General features: G+C 45.3%; 1 protein-coding gene across 5 annotated transcripts in view; it reads left to right on the forward strand.

Moving 5' to 3' along the window:
- The window catches only part of LOC129385417 (japanin-like), a 107,801-nt gene that overhangs the window by 15,885 nt on the left and 64,117 nt on the right, over window positions 1-27,799 (forward strand). For 4 of the 5 annotated variants that reach the window (XM_072284032.1, XM_072284033.1, XM_072284031.1 and 1 more), the window contains exons 4-6: window positions 6,325-6,468; window positions 10,743-10,768; window positions 16,234-16,301. In XM_072284032.1, coding sequence (XP_072140133.1) covers window positions 6,325-6,468; window positions 10,743-10,768; window positions 16,234-16,301 — 238 coding nt within the window. The remainder of the gene's footprint in view (window positions 1-6,324; window positions 6,469-10,742; window positions 10,769-16,233; window positions 16,302-27,799) is intronic. The other variant, XM_072284035.1, reaches the window with a different exon arrangement.

Below are 27,799 nucleotides of genomic sequence, written 5' to 3' on the forward strand. Positions count from 1 at the left end.
GGGTTGGCAAGAAAAGAGAATTGAAGTGAAGGGGAGAAAGATGGAATTCACTTGTATAGACCATTGAATATTACATCGCCAATGTAAAAGTTAGCAATGCAGACATATAAGGCTGCAAGCATGGGCAGCGGATAATGACACTTTGGGAGAACTTCATAATGGCTTGATAATAGGTAGGCGTCTGGATGATAACTTATTCTTCCTTACTCAGTAAATTATTATATTCAGAGTAGAAAGTAAATCGTTATACGTGGCCTTTTATACATTACATGAACGTATCACAAGTAGACCACTACATTTTGTGGGATATTCTGGAAGGGGAAGGCTTGGGCAATGATTGTTTACAGCTTTTGAGATAAATTTAATCTAGCAAACATCGTTCGCGTTGAATGGAAATGCATGTGGAACGAGGAGAAAGTTGGTGTCACAAGGGACTGAGGCTGGAGTGCCGTTTATACCCATTGCTGTTTATGTGCACATCATGAGAATGGAAAGGGCACTAGAGGAATGTAATATCGAGTTTAAGCTCTCATACAAACTGGCGAGTACAGTAATACAGCACCACCTTCTGGGTTTGTTTCTTGCGGACGACATTGTGTTGCTAGCTAACAAGCAAAGTGATATCCATGCGTTTGGCTAATAGCTGTGGGCATGAAGGCGAGAATTTAGGTTTTAAATTTAGCGTTGGAAAACCAGGTGTTACGGTATTCAATGAAAACAGTGAACAGACAGTGGCAATACTGAACCAGGAAATACCTCGGGTGAAAGAATATAAATACTTTGGTATGTGGATAAACGGAGGCAATATACATACGGAAACACAAAAAAACAATATCAGTAAAAGGGAAGAAAAATGCTGCCATAATGAAGCACAGAGCACTAGGGAGATGCAATAGGTACGAGGCGCACCGGGGTATGCGCAAAGGTGTAATGTTTCAGGACTTACTTTTGGAAATGCGGTTATTTGCTTGAAATCAGGGCTACAATCAGGGCTCGATGGTAACCAAAGGTCAATGGCATTGGGCGCCCACGGGAAGACTGATGAATCGCATGTACCCCGAGACATATCCGACAGATATGTGAAAGGTCTGCCGGAGGGAGACCGCAGACTACACACACATCTTGTGGGACTGCGTCAAATATCCAGAAGACGCTAAATCAAGAACACTCCCACCGCGGCTCGAGGCAGCCGCGAAGAGCTACGACCGAGACGATCAGCTCTGGGCCGTCCAGCAGGTCCTCGAGGCGCTCGAAAGGCACGGACCCAGCGAGCCGGCAACGGCGAGCGGAGACCCGCGCCGAGTAACGGCAACTTCGAGGATGACGTAGGCCCTCGTCGGGGCGCGCGAGCGCCCAACTGTAGGCACAAATACAGTTGTCTCCATTCCAATACAAATGGAGCTGTGCAGGATGATACGAGCTGGACATGTTTCGAAGTGAGGGAAGCTCACAGTAAAATCGATTATGAAGAAGGACTGAGGAATATGAAAGAAAGTAAATGGGCTGGGAGAGTGTTGAGGTATTTGTAAAGAAAAAAACATTGATTCACAGTGGAGGAAAAGAACTAGGAAGCTTACCGGCAAGTATTATTTATTTATTTATTAATACCGTACGCCTTGACAGGCTCTTACAGTAGTGGCAACAAAAAAAAAACGTAGTACAGATTGCTAACAATAAAAGAAAAGGATCCGAGAATAAGAAATGAAGAAAAAGAAAATCCTAATACAGTACAGACTAACAGGAAAGGGTACACGTTATACACTGATTTCGGAATAAGAACTGCAAGCGACATACACAGCAGAAGCATAAACTCAAAATAACTGCGATCAGCATACACATGAAACCCGTGCGCAGCGCTTTTTTTTCTACGACAGCGCAACCTACGGGTCAAAAAAGGTTTGACAGAAAATGTGATGACAGATTCTGAGGACACAATGTCATGTGGCAGTTTATTCCATATTTCTATGACTGACGGAAAAAAGGAATACTTGAATGTATTACAGAGGGAGAGATATGGCCTGATACTCTTGTCGTGGTTTGTTCTGGATGAGCGCTGGTATGGTTATTTTAGGTACTCGTGTTTGCTTAAATTAATGTTGTCATCATAAAGAATGATAAAGAAGGTAGATAAACTTTTAGGCAGCAACGCGTCGGCGAATGGCCAATGTTTGAATGTTTGCCCTGTTGCGTAGTGCGGTTATGCTGACGTCACGTGAATACTGCGAATATACAAACCGGACAGCTTTATTTTGAATTCCCTCCAGTTGATTAAGCAGGTAGATATAGTGCGGATTCCAGATAATACTGCCGTGTTCAAGGATTGGCCTTACAAGGGCCTTATAACTTGCTAGCCTAAATTTGGAAGGTGCCAGTGCAAGTTTCCTGCGAAGACGTCCCAGCTGTTTATATGCTTCTGTGGACGTCTGTTTAATGTGAACGTCCCATTTTAATGTGTTTGTCACGGTAACACCCAAATATTTAACTGTGTCGGCTTCTGTTACATGTTCACCCATTAGATGATACGCAAATCTTAAGGGTACCTTTTTTCGAGTTATATACATGGCTGAAGTTCTTTCTACGTTAATTTCCATCCCCATTCTTGACACCATCTGGCAATGCTACAAGTATGGTGATCAACATGGCAGCGAATAAACCCAAGCAGAAAGTCTGAGAGGCTGAGGTAACCTCACGGGTGAAAGTAATGGCAAAAAAACCTGCTGTGAGTAACTATTTAGGCAAAATAAAATCAGGAAATAAACAATTTATGATAACTCAAAGCGACGCTTATTACTTTTCCAAGCGAGATCAGGATGCCTTAGAACACGTACTTATAAGTCGAGATATAAGAACGAAGAAACATTAGCTTGCTGCAGTAAGGCCAGGAAAACAAAAGAGCATGTTGCAATAATATGCGAAGATATCTGCCCAGCGCACGATTTAGGAATCTGTCAGCTCCTTCAGTCCTTGGGTTCAGCGAGAGCAAGGAGAAGTATGCATGTCCGGAGTATAGATTAGTAAGCGGTGATAGGAATATCGGTGTAAAAAAAAAATCGGCAAATGACAATGAACGTAAGCATGCAAAAACAAAGTTCACGATAGGGGTTCAGAAATTTTGGTTATGTGAGGTCATCGTGTTATGGGTATTTATTGTGCACTCCTTCATAATGTGTATATTATCATCATCATGTCTGTGGCTTTCTTCATCGTGCGTTTACGCGCATCATCACAGTGCACTGTGCCGAGGGTCCTTCGCCGCGGTCTCCCGGGCTCATCAAAGGTCGGTCCTTACCGTGCCGTCAAAGTGTTTCTTTTTCCTTTTCTTCTTCTTTCCTTTTTAACATATGTAAAACATGAGGCAATATAATAACAATAGCTCGGTGGTGCAACCCACCACTCCGTTCCAATGGGAACGCTCACAGCAACAATCCATCCATCCATCCATCCATCGCGGCCCAAGCATGAGGCCACGTTTCTGCCAGAAAGCTTGCTTTCCTGCATAGTGTTCGTCGACAGCGTTTTGCCATAAACCTTACGGTTACATCAGCTGCAGTTGCCGGGAAGCTGTCAGGTATCTTTGAATGGTGTTACGTTCCACTCTTAAAGACGAAGTTTAGGCGTCCTCCAAATTTTTTAAGAAGAACACTAGGCTGCTGTTACGATGTGGTTTGGAGACCAGGCCTAATTGTGAGAGTCAGAAACACCTCCGAGGTCGGAAAGAAAGGAATGCCACAATCACCCCACACAAACACGTATTGAAACATACAAATGCAAGTGCGCGGAGACAGGGAATTTTGGAAAGCGAGATTAAGCGTCCCTACACAGCGTCAGCCCGACAACCACAACGCACTCACCGTTTGGCGGGTGGTGTATCACTCAATGAATTGCACAAGCGAAGACAGCAGGCTATCTCTCGCAGACTCTTCTTTGTATGGTGGTTGACAGGAGCGAAACGCGTGTTGTTAAGAGGTCCCTTCGTGCGTTCGCATTTAACCGTGTCCCTCCGACAGCTGTTGCCCTCCGAAAGCTAAAGCCCGACCGAAACCAACGCCCCTTCCTTACCCAGCTTCTTAGCTCCGCCTGTTCAGCCGACATGATCTCTACCCGTTCTGTAGGCTGCTGGAGCCATGTGTTATTTGGTGATTTGCTCCGCGCTTATTTAACGCAATACCTTTAAGTGCCCCGTGTCGCATAAAATCCGGTGCCGGCGTCCCACGTCGAGAGTCGATCGTCTTTTCCCATAAATATAATTCCGAACCACGCATACCCAACCACTTGACTATCACCAAAGTTGCGCATATCTTGCCTTTGGTTCTTTACAAGGTTTTTGTTTTGCAATGTTGAGAACACAGCCCACAAACAAATGTCATGAGAAAAATAGTGATTGCACGTCTTTTATTTTAGATGTTCTCAGGCTGAAATATTTAAACAAATGCGAAAGAATGAAAGGAGATCGGCGCGGGCAAGAGGCGCCGTCTCTACCACGAAGCTCGCCTTCGTGCATAGCGTTAGCCAGCAGCGTTTCCCGGTAAACATTACGGTTACGGAAGCTACAGTTGCCGGAAAGCGCGAGAAGCAGTAAGGGATCTTTCAAAGGTATCGGGGTGTTCAACTCTTGAAGACCAAACTGAAGCTTCGGCCAAATTTTTCTGACGTTTGCTTGTTCGAAATTTTCTTTTTGATTCAAAATTTTTTCCATGCTACGAACACACGAGCAGCGAGGAGTCGTCCTGTAGTAAACGATGCACGTGCCGCGGAGCACGTGCTTCCATATTTTATTGCGAAAGCAATACTGCTCGCACTTTCGGCCGATCGGTGGTCGTGGCGCCTCCTTACACAGCTGCGCGTCACGTGACCGTGTGACGTCAAGCCAGACCGAGAGACAGGGCCGCAGCTCGCGGCATCAATGGTGGAGGCGAAGCCTTGCGCGCCGCTGCTGCGGAGCTACAGAGAGAGGGCGCTCGCTGGTGTGACGTCACGCTAGGAGGATAAATGGGGCTACAGCTCGGCTCCTCGCAGTGGTCGGCGCGCTGCCTTGGGCTATGTCGGATGATGTATAGCCATAAGTTTAACAAAGGGCAACCATGTCCACACCATCAGCCGAGCCAAGGCGCAGCCAAGGGTATTGCTTTCGCAATCTTCCAGGCTTAACCAAGCTAAACCTTCAGCCAATTTTCGTGCTCGTTTTCCAGGTATCGCAAGGCACCTCACTATAGCTGCGTATTTGTCGTTTCGTGTGACCACGCTATATAATAAATTTCAGAAGAGAAGGACAGCTGCAATTGCTTTCTAGACTCATAAGATGCACAATTTAAACTGCAAATCTTTCCATGTGGCATAAGTAGGAAAGGCGAGCTAAATAATGAGCTTCATTGTATAACTATAACACAAATTGAACCCTGTTATACAGCGATAGAAACGATACAACTAAGCTACGAAGACAAAGTATGCTTGCGGACCTGGCTAATCGAGGACAAAAGTAATAAAAGCTCTGCTTGTAGCCATACAAGTATCAGTCCGTTGACACATGTTCCCCTTAGAAGTTGCACTTCAGAAAGCTGTCTTTCGGAGTTGTCAGTACAGTACACTGAGAAATGCGCCCTGATTTTCCGTCTATATCATGTCCACATTAGAGACCTTGATTACGCGTATCTTGTATCTTCCGAGCTATACACGTTTTCTGAACTTACGACACCATTCTTAACCATGCTATCTTCGTCTGTACACCACTTCCCACGGCACTGGCTCCGCTGTTCTAGGTCCCTAAAGTACTAGTTACTCTATTGTCTACAAAAATATTAGCTAAATCCTATTACTGTGAAATATATACCACTCTTTTCTTGTGTCTTCAAGATACATATGAGTTCATTCCATCGATCGCGCGTTACACTGTCCACAGCTTCTCAGGCTTGTAAACCCTCAATCCGTTATAAGTGACAGCATATGCTGATTGTTTGCAAAATTTTCAGGTAACGTGTTGGTGTGCATGTACTGATATTCAAGTTGCGCGACAACAGACATTTTTATTCTGAATTAATTTCTTTGTTTTGTGGTGCTGGCCTCTAAAGAGTGCTCGGCTGCATAAATATCAGGATCATGAAGTGGCATGAAGCTCTCCACCGATATTTCACGCAAGCGTTTTAGACGTGGATGTGTTCTTTAACACCTTACGCATAATGATCATTGCCCAATGGCAGCCGCCAATTTCCCTATAACTTCGTTCTGCAATGAATGCTTCGGTAACTCTGCGTATACGTAAGTTTGTATCCCGATTTTTTTTTGTGCTCGTATTGAGAATGTTATCACAAAAAAACATTTCGTTTGCAGCCTGCCAACAGCACCGATACCCTTTACCTCGTGGGGCACTCTGTCGATTTATTCAAATGGAGGCTAACATGCGTAAGAACAAACTACACCAGTCGGCAAGGTGAAGTGGTCAATCGGACACTGATTTTCAACTATTCAAAAGACGTGAGCAAAATTCATTTCATCTATTACAGCATTGCTTTTGCTATTAGTTTAGGAATGGTTAGCCCGGACATTCCCCAGTTGCTCCTTTCAGCACATCGTGCTCGGTAGTGCCCCTCCCCTCGCCGTTTCAATTAATATTCGAAAACCATTCAATGACACTTGCATCACCGCAATCAACTGTAAAGGCACTTTCGATTACATGGGATGTATGTTATATATTAGTGTATTTTCATGAGCATCACTAATATACACTTCATTAAACGCTCTGCATAAAAGGCTGAAGTCGCCGCCCCCTACTTGTCTCGGCGGTTTCGTAAGTTCAACGTCTGGAGATTGGAATAATACAGATTGGAAACGTTTTACGTTAAAGGGCCCAAGAATACATTGACGAGTTTACTTCGAGGCTCACGTACACTTTAAGGAAACTAGTCGACAGTCTGGACTGTGCTACGAGCAGCAATATATATGAGGGGAAGTCAAAAATAAAGAGACTTTTACAATTTTCCGCACTCGAGTGTGGTAACACTGCTAGTTTCCAGCGCTGAATTGGTCTCGTCTGCAATACTTCTACGGAACGTGTCATTCTTATACCCGCGATAGTCCGTTCTTTTACCGCGATAGTGTAGCAGACCGTTAAACATGCCAGTTCCAGTGTCGATCCGCACTAAGGACGAAATGAGGGCAGTGGTTCGCTTTTTGTTTGCATAAGGTGCTAAACCTTCGGAAATAATTCGTCGAGTGCCAGCGCAGTACGGTGACAGTTGTTTCTCGAGAAGCAAGATCTACGTATGGAATGGACCGTTTAAAACAGCGAAGAACTTCTTCATGTGACGAGGAAAGATCCAGCAGGCAATCGACATCAACGACTGAGGACAATTTTAAACCCGTCGAGGCTATGGTGGTGGAAAACAGACAAACCGCAGTGGATGAAATCGCCAATACTTTACGTATCAGTCATGGTTCATTGTATTCCATCTTACATGACAGGCTAAATTTTCGGAAAGTGTGCGCTAGGTGGTTCCCAAAATAATTGTCAGCACAGCATAATTCGCAAAGGTTGGGCACCTCTCGTAAACATTTGTCCGGTTATCCTCGCGAGGAAGATAGACTTTGTCAGCAAACCTTCACTGTTGCTGATACATGGGTACATCATCACGAAGGGGAAAGTAAGGGTGCCAGCATTATTTGGAAACACTTACGATCATCAGAAGTTCAGAAATTTAAACGTCAGCCATCAGCTGGTAAGATTTTGCTAACACTATTCCCGGATATGGAAGGTGTGGTAGCCGTTCATTTCAACCCAAGAGGTGAAACTGTGAACAGTGAGAACTATGGGGATGTGTTGCGAACTAAACTGAGACCTGCAATCAGATTCAAACGTCGTGGAGAACTGCGAAAAGGTATCATCCTGCAGCAAGATAACGCTCTGCCAAATTCTGACAGATAGACGGCCGAAGCAAAAAGGAATAGAGACTTGAGTGGCTGGAACACCCGCCATACAGTTTACACCTGACTCGAAGCGATTCTTATATGTTTGGACCAGTGAAAGTAGTGCTCAGGGGAAGACTATTTGTAATCAATGCAGGAATCATTGATGCGGTGCTAGATCGGTTAGAGGTGCAATACAAAAACTTTTTTACACACGGAATAAAAAACCTTGTGAAACCTTGGGCAAAGTCCGTTGAAGTGCAGGCAGGTTGTGCAAACAATAACCTATGTTTTAGTTCCAGCCATTAGAATAACCGTGCCTTTTCTCAAATGTCCCTTTACTTTTTACTTCCCCTCGGACATAGGGGAGAGTGCACAAGATGATACAAGAACCAACGACCATCAGGTAGATACAAAACGCAACTTACATAAAGGAGTCTGCACTTGTATTCATTATTCGGAGCCCCAAATTCGGCAAAACAACACTATTTTATACTGAAACAAATTTATGTTCGCTAGTGAGGCAAAATACCTTAGGTCGTATCTCATTCACTAGCTTCGATGACTACACTCTCTGACGCTCTCTGAAGCCAAGCTTTTGTGAAGTTAATATTGGCATGCTGTAAATTATGCCACTACATTTCTGCGCCTTCGTTGTAAGTAAAACTGCCGCATGCATGTTTTCTCGCATACCCATGGTGCAAAATGTCTGAAATATTATATGGGCGCGTTTTCCATAATTTGTTCATTTGTATGTTAAATGTACCGACCATCGCTTCTGCTAGCCTCTGTTGATGATATGTGCGATAATTTGCACATAATAACTATCATCAACATGCGGCGATGATTTGTAATAGGTAGCTGAAATTGATAGAATATGCTTGAATATACATAGGCAAACTGTATGTACAGACAGTTTGGCTGGTCCTTATGCTTAACTAGGGCAACCGCGAGTTTGGTGAGTGTTATTACCACTGAAAGGCGTGGGTAATCAGGTTCCTAAAAGAAGCTACACATGGAAGCCCGAGTACCCTTCAAGTGCGCATATTTCTCAATGGTAGCAGGGAGGACAGCACCTTCCAGCGCGAAGTCGCCCCACAGCAACGCCTGCATGGTAGCCTAGTTGTCCCACTACCAATTAGTAGACTCGCCAGCTACTGCCTCTCGTGGATTTTGCGGTACGTCCATTGTTCTCTGAGCACCGGGCTTTTATACGAATGTGGTGAATTGAAATTCGCATTTTCTAAGGCAAAGAAGGCAGACCTGGCGCAACTTGAGTGTGCCATTTGGCTTCGTCCTGATGTATTAAAATGTCACTGTGCCTAATTTCAAGTATTTCTTGGAATGCATCTTTTTTTATTTAAATCACAGGGCCTGTTTGCTAAGAAACTAATTTTGGGCACAAAGGATCGAAATGTTCGTTTTTTTTTTGCAATTTGTACAAGAAAGCGCAGTTTGCATAGGCGGTGGTGCCGGCCGTGGGGCAATGGTTACATCATTTGTTCGAAGATGTTTGTTCAGTGGCCTATACTCCTGTAATTTTTCTGTTTATTTGCTAAATGAGTGCACGATGCCGTGTGGTGACCGGCGCATCGCAAATATCATTATAAGAGACGGAATTTATTGAGCTATATTGCTTACAGACAGCGTCACTGTAAAATTGCCCACCGATAAATCTTGCGGCTAATGCGATATGGCCGCTGGATATGGTCTCGGCGTCAATGTTCTGGCACTGCTATCGAAGGTAAAAGCCTTTTTCTGACACGGCATCCATGTTTAATATTGGCCCAAGTTCCTTTGCTCCTTAGCTCTACGCTCTTGACCAATAGGTTAGTACTCGCTCAATATTTACGAGTAGATGGTGCTTCCGTGTGACTTACACGTGAATTCAGGCACAAGAGCGTGCGTTTAAGCTGTGGCTATAGCAACTCAGGGCCCAATATTGGGTTGTACTATGGCATAATGTAAACGCTTTGCGCCTGTGGCGGATTTATTACACCAGGTCTTTACTTTTTTATGTGTTTAGGATGGTACATATATTTGCATGCATTACAATCACGTTGCTTTCTAACCATAGCATTGATTTTGTCACATGGGTTCTTACAATACGTTACGTGTCACGGTTTGGGTGCGCGTCTCGATTCTTAGTAGAGTACTCTTCCGATGCTGCTTTAGGATTATGGGTTTGTCCTCGTCGGTAAAGTGCCGTCGGTAGTCTTGACAAAGTACGTTAAAAAGGGTGTATTCATATCATAAATGAAGTGTTTTTGATGCACAGGCTGCATAAGTGTCTGTGGAATTCAGAATGATTCTAACACATGTGAGAGAATATTCGTAACTTGTCGCCTACTGTTAAACAGCGACGCCGCTAGTAGGAAATTTTCTAGAAATTTGTCGGAACAGTTGTCTAAAACAAACCTTGTTGAACTGCTTGAGAGCTGCTAAGCACACCCATACGTTGCAGATTTCAAGTTTGCGTTGTGATAAAAACATTCGGGAAGCAAATCGTTCTGAAATACTTAACTGCCTCGTGGAACAAACGATGTCGGATGTGCCCGGAGAAAACTGCTGAGACACTTACGAAAATAAGTACTGCCCACCGAGCCAAACGCCCCACGTTCTGACGAATCAAATAAAAAGCACAGCGTACTGGTAATTGCCTAAGCAAGGGTTTATAGCTGTGTTCGTCGAGCTCGGGAGATCGCAAGTTTAGCGAAACTCCTGCCTCTCAGTGTAGCGGCGGACGTAATTTTTTTCTTGTTAAAAGAAAGTCTGAAAACAGCGAAAATCAGGTGCATGCGTTCCTAACTGTATTTATGTATTTCTTAATTAATTTTTGTTTGCAGTTCAACGAAACTCCGGAAGTAGAAATGTACGTATCCTTCATTTATAATATTAGAACAGTGGGCAGCCTGGCATGTTCTTAGGACTTAATGAACAAGTGTGACTGTTTATTTACTTCAGTTCTGTAACATGAATGTACCTAATTAAAAACCAGACTAGGTTTCAGTGCTAACGCTATCAGAACAAGGGCTCAGGCAAAGTAAAGTAAAATGCTTTGGCGCCGATGCATTGATGAACTAAAATGAAATGACGTGTACACATAAAAAAGGTATGACTGTGCCAACTACAGTCTAAATCAATCGAAGCAGATCGTTGCAATCTTATTTGAAGTTTGAAATTTGTCATGTTTTTGTTGAGGTGTGGGGTACAAGTACAGACAATACAGTGATTTGCTGAATAGCCTAAATAATAGCCAAAATGTGCCATGCCAGAAGGAAAGCCTCTGTGGGCCTTCACCGCATTACTGCTACGCACATCTTGCAGTTCTTTACACTAGGCGCGTGGTCGGCACGTCAGCAAAATGAGACACATCTCCTCACTCGTCAAGGGGGAGCACATCGTGTGCCAGTTGCACTAACCAAGCGTACATATTCCTAGAATGCAAAACACTCGCACAATTTAGCACTCGACCACATTCTTCTCTCAAACTTTCTGGATTCTGCTCAATGGATCTCTTCCTCCGTTCCTTCTTCTCAGTCATGCGCAATATTTATTCTAACGTTTATGTTGGTTTGGTTATGCATAACGCCGTCCTGACCGTTAGTTGCGACAAACACTTCATCATTCTGATTAACCACACCAGCCAATGTCCTGGCGGTGCGCTCCTCATTAGCATCGCGAACGTGGCTATCATGGTCTTCAATCCTTATGGCACAAACTTAAGGTAGGAATCTAAATATGATTGTGTGTCTGCCAGATTTGCTTAGGTAGAATAACGCTTGTGGAAAAATTTCCTTCCCGAAAGACATCAACGTGTGAAAGTTTCGGTACTGCTCTAAACTCTGCAACAACTCAATTTTCCAGCCATGCAGAAATGGCGGAGAACAATAATTCACTGTCAGGCTTTGTATTATTACCACTGGCGACCTGAAGAGAAAATAGGTTCTTCAATTACGCAAAGCTGTAGCATTTCTTCCACATACTAAGCGCGACTCTTCCTGTGGCCTGTGGAAAAGAGCACCCTGAGAAAAGTATAGAACGCTCATTACTCAGAGAGTTTACATTCGAAAATGATTCTTTTTTCGGTGTTCTGCAAAGGATGGCGACAATTGCTACTATGGGAACCTCAATAGACCATGACGTTTCACGTCCGATTGTAATAATGTTGCAATAATATCTGTGTCCATTGTTTCCACTTTCTTCACACCCATGCAACGCCATGATTACCCACTTTAGTTTTTGTTACCTTCCACTGGCACATATCGGCTTATTTGACATACGTCTTCACATCTGTTTTGAAACGTGGCCTGAAGAATCACTAGGCAAGCCTATTATATATGTTTCAGCTTCTTGATGTCTAGCCTTAAGGAAACGAATGCTAGAGCATTCAACATTGGCTCTCATGTCTCTTGCTCAACTATTTAAGTGTTTTTCGCCTCTAATACAAGGTACGTACAAAACGCATTCTCAAAGTTTGAACTGATATGTTGAATAACTGCTATCTCGTTTAAGGCATCCTTGGAAATGTTTAAAAAAGCCAGCGAGTGTCCTATTTCTTTAGCTGATACCCTCCGTCTGCTGCTTCAATGTTTACGATAATGGCTGCAGGCACTATACGTTGCAAAAATTGCTGCTTAGAAACTGGCGGGCTTTTCTCCAGAGCTCAGAAATTTGATGGGATTCATCTGAGACTGCACCATTCCTTTTCCGTGCATACTTTGGGGATCACCCCAATTCAACATATTATTCCTTTTCTTGTTAATTTGATTCGACCTACCACCTATGTATTCCGCATTTATCTGACTCATGCTGCATTCAGGGGTACAATTATAAGCGCGCATTCCGCCAGGAATGTCCCCACTGTCATAATTATTCCATGGCTCCAACATGTTAATAGACATGCTTTACTTTATTTGTATGATGCTTAATTTGATTTATTCGCCTCAAGAAGCCATGCCCTTTTCTGCAGCTGACCAATACAACAGAAAGCAGCTTATAAAACAGTTCTCTGGCTTTCATGAAGTCCTTTTTCACTAGTGCAATGGTTGTAGCAGTCTAATTAAAGAATAAGACACATTAAAGAGAAACGCTCCATCAGCTGAGTTTGATAAAGTATTTGAAGAGCCCAAGTTATGCTAGTGTGGCAGAAATAAGTTGATTGTAGAAGACAATATGAAGGGCAGATTTTGAGTCTTCAATTTATCTCCTTCACCACAAAACCCACACGTCACTGTCATGTCCGATTTCAAATTGAGGTCTCGCACTTCGGGCGTTTTTTTGTATCAGTAAAAATTCTTTAGCCTTGCTAGCGTTAGTGTTTGACGCCTCAAGGATACAATTTATTCCAATTTTACTAAAATAAATTTACTAAGTCCCAGCAGATGGAGTCTAAGCTCCGGGTATCACGGTGTTATAATTAGAGAGATTACATGTTGCGCATGAAAGTGAGATAAAGACGGGGATGATGCCACGAAATTATGCGCTTCATGTTTACAGATTTGCCATAAGTGACTACTCATCGAGAACACCGAGGCATTTAGTAGGTATACATAGAAAAAAACATCCATAAAAACAAGGCAAAGCGAACAAACGCGCAAGCATTCGCGACAAAGTACACATGACGGTATAACAGCTACTGCATTCCGTCATTATGCTCTAGTATAAAAGCCGAGACGTTCTGGCACTTGTGGAGAGGCGCATGTGATGTTACCGCTGGCACAGCCCTAACCAGATAAGTAATGTCGACGTAGGTGCAGCGCGTTGGGCTGTATGCAGATGGGCAGCGGCCCCGTCCCTTTCAGCATTAGGCAGCCCGAGTCGGGAAAGGGCTTTGAAGGCATTGCAGACCTGGGTTGTACGCATTTGCGACGTTCTGCAACGACGGCCTGAGGAGCTTGATGTGATTGCTGTGCCCAGGTGGGAGCGTGCCGCGGCCTTGAGCCAGGAACTGAGAAGCCTGCTACTTACGTGGCCTGCACAACGTTTTAACCCTGCCACCACATCTTCCACGCTTGCCGTCTCCGTCTTACTCTTTTCCATCGTGAAGTCGGATGTTTGGCTGAACTTAGCAGGAACTCTCCTGCTAAGTTCAAATTCAGATGCTAAGATTCACGTCGTCTGCTTCATTGACGAATTTTAGTTACAACATATGCAACGCCGCTCTATCTATGCGTCGTTTTGTTCTTTTGGTCAACAAGGAGTGCACCCTCACAGATCACTACAAATGGTAGCCGAAAAATGCTTCTCTGCCTAAAACATTTCCTCAACTGTTACTTATTTCTGAAGGCACGTCGTTGCGGTGACGTGCACTTCCCAGAAGGACATGATAATTAACGCGTCAACGCGCTATTCTTTTTTTTGGTACTCTGGGCACAATCAACAATCCCACTCAACTTTGAAATAGTGCAATGTTCGCACGTATTCAGCATACCAAAACAGGCGCTGCTGTGTTAGACAAGGACGGGTTTGTGGCGATATCAAAAAATGTTGTGCTTGGAAAATGGCAGCAGCCGCTGTGCTGGCATCCTCCTGTTGTCACAGATAGGTTCGTTGGTGCAGCGGTTGCATATGTTTAGATATTGTCACTAGCACAACAATGAATAATATCATCAGCCTACGTAGCAGAAAGATCCGATCCTGCATGGTATGCATTTCGACTTCATAGGCATCGCAGCATGTGTATATTAAAAAGAAAATCTAACCTGTATTAGCTCCCTCTGAAAGAGCACCTTTTAAATAAAGAGGCTGCCTTACAGGATTATATTATGGCAGTCGTTCAAAGGGAACAAGAGATGACGCTTAGCACTGAATCGTGTTCCGAAATCTCCTTCTTTGCAGCCAAATAGTTCTGTAATGGTCATGGTGCAAATACCCTTCCTTTGTTTCTGCTGCCAAGACTGATCGTACTACAACACTTTAGTAATATGGCCACGCCGCCTGTGGAAAAATCACCAGACAGGATGCAAGAACAGACCGACAGGACCTTCACCAAAAGCAGGGACACTATAAGATAGAAGGCAGCAGAAAGCGCTCTCTAGAAAGCCGCTTTGTCGAAACGAGCGCACTTATGCCTGGTTGCCACGAAGGCACCAAGCCAATCGCAGTGTACAAAGAAATATGTGTTGGACTCGACGAGGGTCCATGTTTCAGGATGGGGAGCGACGCCATAAGAAATTGCACCATGACCAAGCGGAAACATAAGAGAATCAGGCGGCTTTAGCAACAAACGTTGTTATAATGATGTAGAAGCGCGACTTCATAGAGCTGCGTAGTGAGCGGGCTCCTCGTGAAATAGTTGTAGCAAGCAGTGGTTTTCTACTAAAAAATACCATAGAATATGCGCATTACATTACCGACAAAGTTATTTTCGGCCAAATGAGCAACTCCCTCGATAAACAAGGATGTGTCAACGCAGATGCTAGCTCACCTGAAAGAAATACTTTCTAGGTAAAAAAGTTTTGCTGAAACGCTTACTTACTTATGATTGTAGTACCAGCCAGTATTTAGCAAATCACTGTGGTTGAGCGAAAAAAATTTCCAAGCTGCAGCTACGAGCATGAAAGCCAGGACAGTGTATGGTAGCCGAATAATTAAGGGCAGAACTCGTCTCATGATGACTGTCGGCGATAAACGATTATCATTGAAGCAATGTGGTGTACACCATACTTTTTAGGTAACGTATATTAAGAATCCATAATGGTCATTTTGAGGTGGTCGTTGATGCAGCTATATGCAACATACACCTGGCAGTCGTCCTAATTTGCAATGGAATTTGCTTACCAGGGTGCCCATAAGCATGGTTGTATGACGACGACTTTACTTTCCCGATGCAGTGAGGACATTTAAGTGCATAATTTACAAGTTGTTGTTTTACATGTTAGAAAACCTGTATGGTAGGAGAGCCTTGCACAATGTTACTGGGGACGGGCACCTTTTTTTCCTTTTTTGAAGACACAGAATTGGTTTGGTCTTCTGGGTATTTAATCTCAGGCCATTAAGAGCCTTGCTATCATCACACGTTGCGAATTTATCGCCTGACCCAACGTTACCTACATCACTCAAAAAGATGTTGGACACAGATGAGGTTTCCTTGAAGGATACCGGACGTAATTGGAGTGTTTATAGATGATTTGTTTAAAATAAACGCACACGAAGCTGTATCCGTCAGGGATGAAAGTTTAGGACCAGATTTCTGTGTCAAATATTGTTTCCTTAAAAACTATTCACTATCGGTATATTGCCTACTGATGTAGCTCTTGCAGAGATGTCAGCATTATGTCCAAACGTTGATTTGGTTTTGTTTAAGGGCACCAATTCCATGTTGTTTATTTTCAGGAGCTTTCCATTTCAAGTGACAGTACCAGACGTTCCGATAATGTTTGACCTTGAACTGAATGTGACAGGTAAAGCTACACAAATTTATTTATTTTGTCTGCTGAGGTCCAGTTATTCGCTTTTATATTTATATCTGTCATAATTATACCGAAGAGAATAGTTTGTCCCTAAATATTTACTAGGCGCTCTGAACTTCATAAACAGGCAAAACAGATAGAACGACAGGCGGCACTAAACATCGTTTGGAGTTTCCTGCTGCAACTATATTTTCGCTTGTTAGGCAGTAAATAGTAAATTGTTTTGAGTGTTTTACGCGATGTGCATTATTATAATAATGTGCTCACTTTAAGAACGCAGGACGTTGGAAAGTTCTGTAGACAGCATTGGCAGGAAAGCACTGTCGGAGAACACTGAAACTTCAATGCGGGCAACTAAAGCGCTTCTGAAGTTTCAGCAGGACACCAAGCTAGACAAGTGGCACTAGAAGGGCCGCTGTCCACTATACATAAGCCACCACCACTTCTGTTATCATCATCACCCATCCCAGTACTTTCACTCACCTTCCCTCTTCCCCAGTGCAGAGTAGCAGACTAGAGCGCGCTAGCTCAGGTCGGCCTCTTTGTCTTTCCTGTCAGAAGATTCTGACTGTCTAATCGGCTTTCGGCCAACTTGCGTCCCTGTGCAGTAAATGGTCTAATGTGAGAGATTCTGGCTGCTGTAGGGAGGAAAGCATGTTTATAATGAGCCACTGTACGAACTGAGCACGCAACGCCTATTATGTGTCGCTCCTCAATTACCCAATTTCACCCAGTGCTGCATCAACCAACTAACCAACCAACCCCCTACCTCCCTGATGCAAATTTTGTCATTGGCTATCTGCCGCCCTTTCATACACCTCTCGGACACAAACTGAAGCCACAGGCGTATGTGTTGCATAGTAATGAACCTATTATACGCCAACGTGTGTCTCTAGGTATGCGCCGCTCTTTAATGAACCATTTTGATGACAACTTGGGTCACTATTATTTCCAACTGGCTTCGTCCCGCTGTTTAATGGCAAAAAAGAAAAGGTGTGTTCACGTATGAAGCGTGCACGGCAGCGGTACTCTTCTTTCGAGGTTCCTTGAGAATACTTGGCGCAATTTAATACCACAACAGGGAAGCTTGCGTGTGGCCTCAGAATTTCTTGGCGCGTCGGTGAGTGCCAAAGTGACAAACGCGGCTTGCGACTACCGGACTCCTTTCTCGCCCTTCTTTCTTGGCACTTTGCGCCAGCTAGCGGTACTGCTGAGAAGTCCGCGCGTGACGTCTGAGATGATAAAATGCCTAGAACTGCTCTCTCTCTTTCCGCAACCTGTGTGGCACATAAACAGTGATCTAAGTTGGCCAGAGGTTTATTGAAGTGCGGAATGTACCCAGTGCATTCATGGCTCCGCTCACTGAAGCGTTGGCATGAAATGAGTTCACTGAAAAGCGGCACATCGCAAGTGCATTTGGGGAGCGACCTGCTAATGCGTGGGATGGTTGTTCTTAGGAACCTTTTTGATGTGTGTTGAATTCCACTCAGCATCGGGGAAATTTACTGATTTTTAGTTATAGAGACGAGGTGCTATAGAACTCGCACTTTTTTCAAGGTAAACACTAGTCTGCTTCATTTTAGCTGTTGCTCGGGAGACTTCGTCTTCCTTTGCACAAAGGTGTCACCACAGTGTCATTGTAAGGCGGCCATTCCCACTAGCGCATACCTACTTAGCGAAGTTTGCGGTATAGACGTTTATTGAAGATCGGAACACGCCTGCTGGCGCATACCCATTGACTCAAGTTGACATAAAATAGGTTCAATGATAAGCAGCACAAGCCGAATGGGGCACACCCAGTGCTTCTAATAAGATATCGTCCTTTATATTGTGGTCGATCTATGCCAAACGCTTTGTAATGCATTTTCACATCACGCATTCACCCTTTCCGTAAGACCTACGTTTCGTAAGAACAAAAGTTGTCGTGATTCATGTTGACGTCAAACAAGTTCATTGCCGAAGGTCTACAGCGCAACGGTAACAACAGGAACAAAAAAAAAGGATACACGTGGAAACGCTGAGTTCCAACTGAACTTTAATACCAAAAACATTAAGATACATAACGTATACACAGAATACAATACAAATACATACTGTTCAGTGTTTGGATCCACGCACCCAGTGACCCAAGCGGCTCTGACACTTAGTTATGAGCTTGGATCACTCAGTGCTGCAGTCCAGTGTAGCACAAACGAGACCTACTACTACTACTCAAATAATCCTACTACTAATTATTATACTACTAATACTGCTGACCCAAATCGGGGTACAAGAGATTTGACATGGACAGTGAAACAGACGGACAGGCAGACATACCGCAAACGGGGTGGTGTTGACAAAACACGACAATTGCGTTAATACATATTTATATCTTTGTTGCAGAACCTTAAATACCATTTAAAAATTCAATAAATTTCGCATACAAAAGGATATTATATCAGTGGTCTCTAACATCAAGGACTTAGTCACCTTGCAGACGTGTGTTAACTATTTATATCAATGTGGCATAATCATCCATGCAATTCAAAGCGGAAAGATCCACTGTTTCGCACAAAAAAAGCATGTGGTGTAACACCATTGCTCTCGTGTATACCAATATATTTGTGTGGTACAAGCGCTCGTACTCGTCAAACTCACATGTCGTCGCCAGTAGTAACAGGGTATACAAGAACATTTTCATACACAGGGCCAGACAAAAAATAAACATCAAGGAAAGATGGTAGACCCCATCACACGTCTTATGTTTACGATAATGCACTTAGCATTGAAGCAATATTAGCGGCCAGAATTTGGAGTGGCACCCTCTCGCGAATGACGTCACAGCCAGGACGCCGCTTGCTGCGGTTCGCTCGGCTGCCGCGCGCGCTCGTTCCCTTCGTGGTTGCCTGGTGTATGGGCGCCTCGAGCCGTACTTATTGAAGGGTATGTCGGCTGCTTTCTGCTGCCATGCCTGCCCCACAGTTTCTTCTTCAAAAGCGCGTGAGTTGAGAAAATTTACGGCTTTGATATGGCAAGCTATGTAGCGTTGAAGGGGTCTACTGGTTATGCAATGCATATATGCGCCGTGTCTGTCCATAAATTCGCGTAAGAAGAATGTCTGCAAATTCAACACGCGAAGTTGTGTATGATGCTTTGCTAAACACCGAAAGTATTCTCGAGGTACTACAGTGCAGCTTATAATGCTTAGGAAAGGAAAATTCAAACACCTTCTGCCTCACCATGACTCGATACAGCGTTGTTTAATTATACAAACGGAGAACTATTCGTTTCATCGGTACATAAAAGAGAACCTCCCAAACCTTCATAAAGAAAACACCACAAGTCTTACATATTTCACTTCATTTTTCACCCTCCGCGGGCGAATTATGATATCTTCAATATGTCCCAATACTACGACTGATTGACACCTCGACTTCTTTCTGGCTGCAGTTATACGGTCCAAAAGGCACATATCACAAAAATGTTTGGGCCGAGCAGTGTGTGCCACTTCGCCAAACAGATTCGTCATGTATATTCCTCAAGCAACAAGCACCAGTAAATTTATCAATTAAGTTCAGCGTGTAGCAGAGAAAAGGGAATATATATTGATGCATTCCTTTTCGTATTCTTCAATTAGTGTAAGCATTCATTAGCTTTATTTCAGATTACCGCCACTTAGAATAAACACGTGAAGAACCGTATAACTTTGAGAAGCAGATAAAGAAGCAAGTGGTGCTTGTAGAATCTAAACTGCAGTGTTAAGTCCTCGTGTTACTGCCGAGCATTTCTGTGAAGAAATGCAAAAATTCGATCTTATACCATGAACCACTCGTCGTGAGGAAACCTTTTTTAGCGGAATAAAATCAAGGTAACTTTTGTAGACGTCATATATAGGCAGCGTTTGGGACATACTTGTTGCACCATGGCCGGTGCGGTATCATAACTGGGTTCTTATATGCTATGTTCTTGCGGTTGTCTACCCGCGCATGAAAAACCCACAATGGGCCGGTCTGCGTTCCTTCGGCTGGCACGGTAGAGCTGCCTTTGAGTGCTGCATTGTCGTCTAAGAAATGAACTTTTTGAGTACATTTTTGCGAATGAAGATGTCGTAAAATATATTTGAGACGCCCGCCATAATTACACAAGCAGTGAGAATGAGGGAGAACAAACGAAAACACCGCAGAAAGCACCCGGCCACCGCCAGAACTATAGTTACTTTACCCGAACTGTAGCAGACAACAGGCGCGAGCCCGTGCCCTGACGTCACGCGAGCGGCGCTCGCAGCGTCCCTGTAGTTCGTTCACGGGGCTAATAGCGACACCACATACGGTCACCGTAAAACGCCCTTTATATGAGACGTGTAGGGGAGCGAGACTCCTCTCTGAGGCTTAGCCGTCGCGGTGGCTTAGTGGCTATGGTACTGCGCTGCTAAGCCCGACGTCGCGGGATGAAATCTCGACCACGATGGCCGCATTTAGATGGGGGGCAAAATGCAAAAACCTCCACGTCGCCTGCATTGGGGTCCCGTTGAAGATCACCTGGTGGTCAAAATTATATCGAAGTCCCCCATCACTGAGTGGGCAGCAATAAATTCCTCACTCGGGCTTCCCTAAAGACACCATTTGCTAATCAGCGGCGCCACGTCGACGCCTGTGCGTCCCCTCTGAAACACACAATTCGCCAGTGCATGGGAGAGTAACCCATCACGGGGAGGCTGAGATCTCTCTCGTGCTTTCTTGTGGGCACGCTGTGCTATCTAGTGGTACTGCCGATAAGTTCGCGCGGTGCTTCCGAGATGAGATGCTTGACGCACCGCTGCTTACAAGCGCTGAAATTTGTTCCCTATCTGTCCACACACCCATTTGTACATAGTGTTCCAAATCGGCGAGAGGTTCATTGAAGGGCCGACCACATCAAGTTATTGTTGGCTAAAGCCTTGTGTAAGACATTCATTGAAAGGCGGTGCATAACCTGTACACCTTATTAATGAAAGCTGCTATGTTTGAATGATATGTGTGAAGTGTGTTCAATTCAGCCCAGCATGAGAGAACTTGCAAATGTTCCCCAATGGTACTGTCAGATGGTTGAAAGTATGCGGCCTACATTTCCGCTGCACTGCGGCTAGTTAACAATGCTTTCCACAGCACACGCTCTGCCGTCGGTTGTTGCCGCCACCAAGACCATTCAGCGCAAGTTTGATTCCTGTGGGCCTCAAAGTCATTAAGGCTATATATTCATAGATCCTTATACAGTCTTAATTCATATTTACACATTGGAAAATTACTTGTGTTAAATACGTACCTGCCGAAGTTCGCGTCAAAGATGATCATTGAAGAGCGGTACAACCCTGCTTGCACATGCCCGGTAGCCCATGTTGGTACGAGGAAAGTTCAATGAAGCGCAGTACAAACCGATTGACACATACACAGTGCTCCATGTCATGATGCGAGAAATTCATTGAAAAGCTATACATACCATGCCCCATGAGTAGTCTGCATCCCCAGTGTTCCATGTCGGCGCCGAAGAGCATAGTTGGAGAGGGCACATAGATACCGTGTGTCACATAACGAGTCACAGAATTTGGTCTGACGACTGGCTTCGCACAGCAGCCCGACGCTCCCCCCATTCGACCATGAACTACTCAATGACCCAAGTATGGGGGAAACGGATAGAGACATAGAGAGACAACTAAATATATAGATAGAACTACGATGCACCTTATCATGAGATGGCTGTTGATATCAATAGACAATAATGATATTCTAGCTTTGTAGTGACACACCACATGTCTTAATGCATGCTTATTTTAATGACACGCTTTCCTGCCGATTCGCCACTTTACCGTATTGCGTATGTGTCTATCTAGCCTGTTACGGTGCGCTTATTCCAGAGATAATGCAGCCTAAAATGTTAGCCATTATATGTCCCTCGAACCACTGGTGTCCCGTGTTATTCCGAATACTTATATAAACAAGTATTAGACCGTAAAATTTATGAATGGCCGGATTATAACCCAAGCCTCTAGCCCAGCAGGTCAATGCTCAAATCATTAGACCAGAGGCACAAGCATCACAGGCAAATAGAACATGCTTAACATTTCCCGCATGCAAGCAGGGGCGTTGAGACCTATGACGTGCTTTATTTAAGCACCAATTATAAGAACACTCCTTCCGACCTTTGGCCATCATCAATAATTACACATAAATAATTCACGAGTTTAGGTTCAAGGCGCTTTCTGAAAAACAATATTCACATTACTTGCGTACTTCTCCTTCGTGTCTAATTTAAACGCCACGGTGCGAAATATCTCTAGCTGTGTTCCAGGCACAGTCGCACAGGCTTCTGCACAGAAGCACCTGTATTCTAAGATATCAGGTGTAGGAGGTAGCAAATTTTATTAGGTATTGTCGATCAGATATTCAGTTGTCACAAATTGCTCCAACAAGCAAAGCTTCTTGGAGAAATTTACGACATAGCTGTCTGAACCCTGGCAGCATGTGCCGGCTTTTTCCAACACGTAGTAGCCATGCTAGTGCCTGTTGGTGCTGGGTATCTGAAGCCTAACACCGCGTCCCCAAATCACGAGAATATGCCCCTGCGTGTTATTACAGCGAAGCTCTATACATCCAAGGAAATTTTCGTGTCGTTGTAAGCAAAAAACTTCCCATACATGGGCCGATCACCTAGACAGTGCAATACCGGGTCGACCCACGGCAGAAGTGAAGCAGGCGTTAAGTACTCCCCATTGGTGGGCAAAGCTAGTGTAATACAGGCCAAACCCGCGGTGGAGGGGAAGCAAGCGTTAAGCCCTCTCCATACGTGGGCTGATCGCGAAGATAGTGCAATAACGGCCCGACCCTCGGCGGAGGTGAAGCAGGCCGTAAGTACTCCCCATACATGGGCCGAATTTGATGATAGTGCAATGCCAGGCTGACCCGCTGCGGAAGTGCTGTTCGCCATTCAGGGGCCCACATAGATAGTTTCGTTGGTCATCCTTCTTCACAGAAAGGAAGGATACTAAGATTTTTTATTAATGTAGAAGCATTAGGCGCACTATGAGGCAGACATATGGCGTCCGCCATTATCATGTGATAGTACGGAAACCCAACTGAACAAGTTATGACGTCACATTCTCTGCACTGCACCTGCTGCGGCTCGCCCTCCGAAATCCCGCGGTAAACAGCCACGGCGTCGGGGTGACGCCGTGGCCCACCCACCCAAATAAGTAAATGTGCCCCATTCGAAAATTAACTTCACCCACATTGAAAACCTACATGGCCCATTCTCAAGATTGGCTTTGCCAACCGCTAAATCTTGGGCGGGCCATACAGAAAAAAATTCATTTTGCCAAATTCAAAGATTGAGTTGCCCCAAGTTAAATATCCGACCTAGCCCACTCCCAAAAATCACTTGACTCACCCCCCCCCCCCCCCGCCAAGGTAGCTTAAGGGGGAAAAAATTGGAATAATGTCGGTAGAAATCGAGAAGAGTGAATTAAGGTGTAGTTTTAATTTAAGGCGATAACTTAGAGCAGTCATTATGCCTTCTCATTCAACTCAACTAAGGATACCTAAGTGACCGCCACTTTTTGCGATAACAGTGACATGGACACTTCAAGTTAATTTTTATTGTTGTCGTTGCCGTCGGTGTCGCCTAGAGGTTCCTTATATATTTGGGCAGAAGTATGGTTTATTCGGTTCTATCGTATGTGACATGCGGCATATGGAAGTTATATTACCAAACCATTCTATGTCTAAAGTAGCTCATACTACGTCTTACTTTCGTGGCAAAATTATTCCACGTAATTTAGAGAATGACTGCCCACAAACATATGCCAGGAAAGAAAACAGCAATAATCCCGGCCTGTTCGATTAAATCTTCTTACACTTAAATATTAAAAGTGCGAAAGATGAACAGCGCTCGAACCTCAAAATAGCGTAATTTATTTGACACCACTATTCACTACCTAGGCGATTGGCACAAGAAAGATGTTTGAAGCAAACTCCCTACAAGAAAGTTGCGGTAATGTCGCTGCGAAGGACGTTAGCTTTAATTATTAAACACAAATTAAACTACACTATGGCAGGATTCAAACAGAGGATCCCAAGCACAGTGCCTCGTTTTAACTTACCCAACTTTTACTTCGATTCATACTGACACTACAGCTACGAGTCTTACGCTTCGTGTGATATTGCTACGCAACAGTATTTGCGACTACGAAGAGGCGAGCACTGTGAAGACGACGACGACGATTAGACGCTAGCGCGAGCTGTTGCCTCTTGGCCAAGTACGGTGTATCTCTTTGTAAACATACTTGTATATAGCTTATCGTCTGCGTCTTCCAACGTAACATATCTGGTGGTGGTGGACGTTCCCTGTACCTCGTTACGGAACTTCGCAGTGGACAGTACGTCGAGCCTTCCTTCATGGCTCCTGGAAACGACAACTCGACTCAGCCGCCTCCGACACCTGCTGCCACTTCGACGACCTACACCGCTTTCCCCGCTCCCCGTGATCCTGGCGTATTCTGGGGCAAAGACGGGGAAGACGTCGAAGACTGGATCAGACTGTGCGAACACGTCAGCCGCAATAACCGGTGGAACCCTACTATCATGCTCGCCAACGTAGTCTTTTACCTCGGTGGCACACCTCGAGTTTGGTTTCGGACGCACGAAGATGAGCTCATCATTTGGGATTCCCTTAAGCAAAACCTCCGAGACTTGTTCGGCAACCCCTACGGTCACCAACTTGCCGCGCAGAATGCGATATCCGGCCGTGTGCAGACGGCAACAGAGCCCTAGGTCACGTACATTCAGGACGTCTTGGCTCTGTACAACAAAGTTGACGCACACATGACTGAGTCAGACAAAGTTTCCCACACCCTCAAAGGCATTGCCGATGGCGCCTTCAGCTTGCTCGTTTTCAACAACGTGGCAATGGTGGATGCAGTTATAGATGAGTGCCGCCGCCTAGAACTCGCTAAAAGCCGACGTATCGACCAGCAGTTTGCCCGTCTGCCCAACGCCCCAGTGACATCTTCCTGTGCCGACACTCCTCATCCCTACAACACTGGCGATCTTACCAGGATCGTCCGGCGCGAGATCGAGGCCGCCTATCCGGCTGCCTTTGACTCGAGCTCCTCCAACGCACCTGCAATTACGGTTTCCCTGATCCAGGCCGTGATCAGCCAGGAGTTAGCAAACATGGGTCTTCACACCATCTGCTCGAACAATCGCCCTGATACCCACCTGGCTTCTTCGATTCCGCCCCGTCCCGCATTTTATTACCCACCACGTTTCCGCGACCCATCTAAACGGCGCACTGCTGACGACAAGCCCATTTGTTTTCACGGCCTCGAATCAGGCACATTTCTCGGCACTGCCACAGTCGCTGAAGTTGCCCAACCCGGTCTACTTATACTGGCTACTCTCACACCCAGGTGGCCCTTCTCGTCCCTATGTTAAACGCTCCCATAATGCCACCACTCGGTCTCCTGCGCCAAACCGCCCCTATTCTTCTTCGCCTTCGACCCAATGACGACAATCTCACTCTCCCCAGCCCCGTCACTCGTTTTGCCGATTCTCTTCGGACGCCGCTCCCAGGCGCAAAACTAGACGATGCAGCGCCTCTAGGTAACGCTGCATTGCTCCCTACACCGCCAAATCCTCTATTTACGTAGCCCACTCATCTGAACCTTCTTGACGTGCAAGTCGATTTCGTTTCTGTATCTGCCCTTGTAGGCACTGGTGTGCATTTGTTGGTAATGAGCGCTGACCTTCGTAACAACCTCAAGAAAATAATCATGCCCGCGACGATGCCTGTTCTCCGTGTCGCCGATGGCTGAGAAGCCCCCGTAATTGGTATGTGTGCCGCCCGCGTCTCCTTCGCCGATCGCTCCACTATCGTGCTGTTCACGGTCATCGCCCACTGCCCCACGACATCATCCTCGGCTTAGACTTCCTCTCCGCAGATTCTGCTCTCATCGATTGTTCCGCCAGTACTCTCCGCCTTGACTTGCATGTTCTGGATCCCACTGAACCACACCCCTGTCGCCTGAGTTCCGTCGACTTCATTCGTTTGCCACCTTCGGCACTGACTTACGTTGACTTAGTGTCATCCCCACCAGTGCCTGACGGTCACCACATCGCGGCTGGTATGCAAGACGTCTTGCTTACACGCGGGATCACAGTACCTCATACAGTTTTATCTATTACGGCGAATTGCCTCTCCCTGCCACTGGTAAATTCTGGCTTGACGACACAAGTGCTGCCACGCGGGATGTCTATGGCCGAGCTGTGTTCATTCGTGTATCATTCAGTAGCCTCTATTGCAGTAGACGACAATTCAGCCGATCTTCCTCTAGCATCACAGTCGGGAACTTGTACCATCGCCGACTTACAGAAAATGATTGCACCCGACATGCCGTCCAAGCACACTCGTGAGCTCTATCGCGTTCTGTTCTCCTACCACGATATCTTTTGCTATAACGATCATCCTTTGGCGCAAACTACAGCTGTTAAACATGGCTCTAATATCGGCGATGCCCCTCCTATTCATCCCCGCCCGTATCGAGTGTCACCGGCTGAGCGTCAAGTTATTCACGCAAAAGTTCGCAAAATGCTTGCCAAGAACATTATTGAACCGTCATGTAGTCCTTGGACGCCACCTGTTGTACTGGTAAAATGAAGGATGGCTCATGGCGCTTTTGCGTGGATTATCGGCACCTTAACAGGATTACCAAAAAGGACGCGTATCCCCTACCTCGGATTGATGGCGCCCTTGACTGCCTCCACGGTGCTCGCTATTTGTCCTCTATTGACCTTCGCTCCGGCTACTGGCAGATTGCCGTCGACGATCTCGACCAGGAGAAGACTGCTCTTGAAACACCCGATAGTTGTTATCAATTCAAAGTGATGCCGTTCGGTCTATGTAACGCTCCTGCCACTTCTTAAAGCATGATTTACTCCCTTCTTCATGGTTTCAAATTGTCCACATGCCTGTGCTACTAGAATGACGTTATAGTATTCTCGCCAATGTTCGCTACGCACCTCGAGCGCCTCTCAGCAGTCCTGGACGTTTTTCGCCGAGCCGGTCTGCAACTCAACGCATCGAAGGGCCAATTCGGCCGTCGCCAGATTACCGTCCTTGGTCATGTTGACGCGAACGGCGGGCAACCAGACCCAGGCAATATCCATGCTGTTACGCACTTCCCTGTTCCGAAGCGTGTCAAAGAGGTGCGCAGCTTCTTCGGTTTTTGTTCGTACTTCCGCCGTTTTGTGAGAAATTTCGCGCCCCCCCCCCCCCCATAGCACTACCTCAGAGAAAGAAAAAAAAGTTAAGAGTGGACACTCCCATTCACCCTAGCGGCCCAATCGACCCTAGCGCGCCTGGCGGTTGGTGAGAGCAACTGGCCTGCATTACCTGTTTCGGTTTCGCTGGCGCGAAATTTAGATTACCCCGCGTAACCTACGTTAGGCTGTAGCGGAAGCTTGTCATTTCAGACCACTTTC

This window comes from Dermacentor andersoni, chromosome 8, assembly GCF_023375885.2.
Source record: "Dermacentor andersoni chromosome 8, qqDerAnde1_hic_scaffold, whole genome shotgun sequence".
NCBI lineage: Eukaryota > Metazoa > Arthropoda > Arachnida > Ixodida > Ixodidae > Dermacentor > Dermacentor andersoni.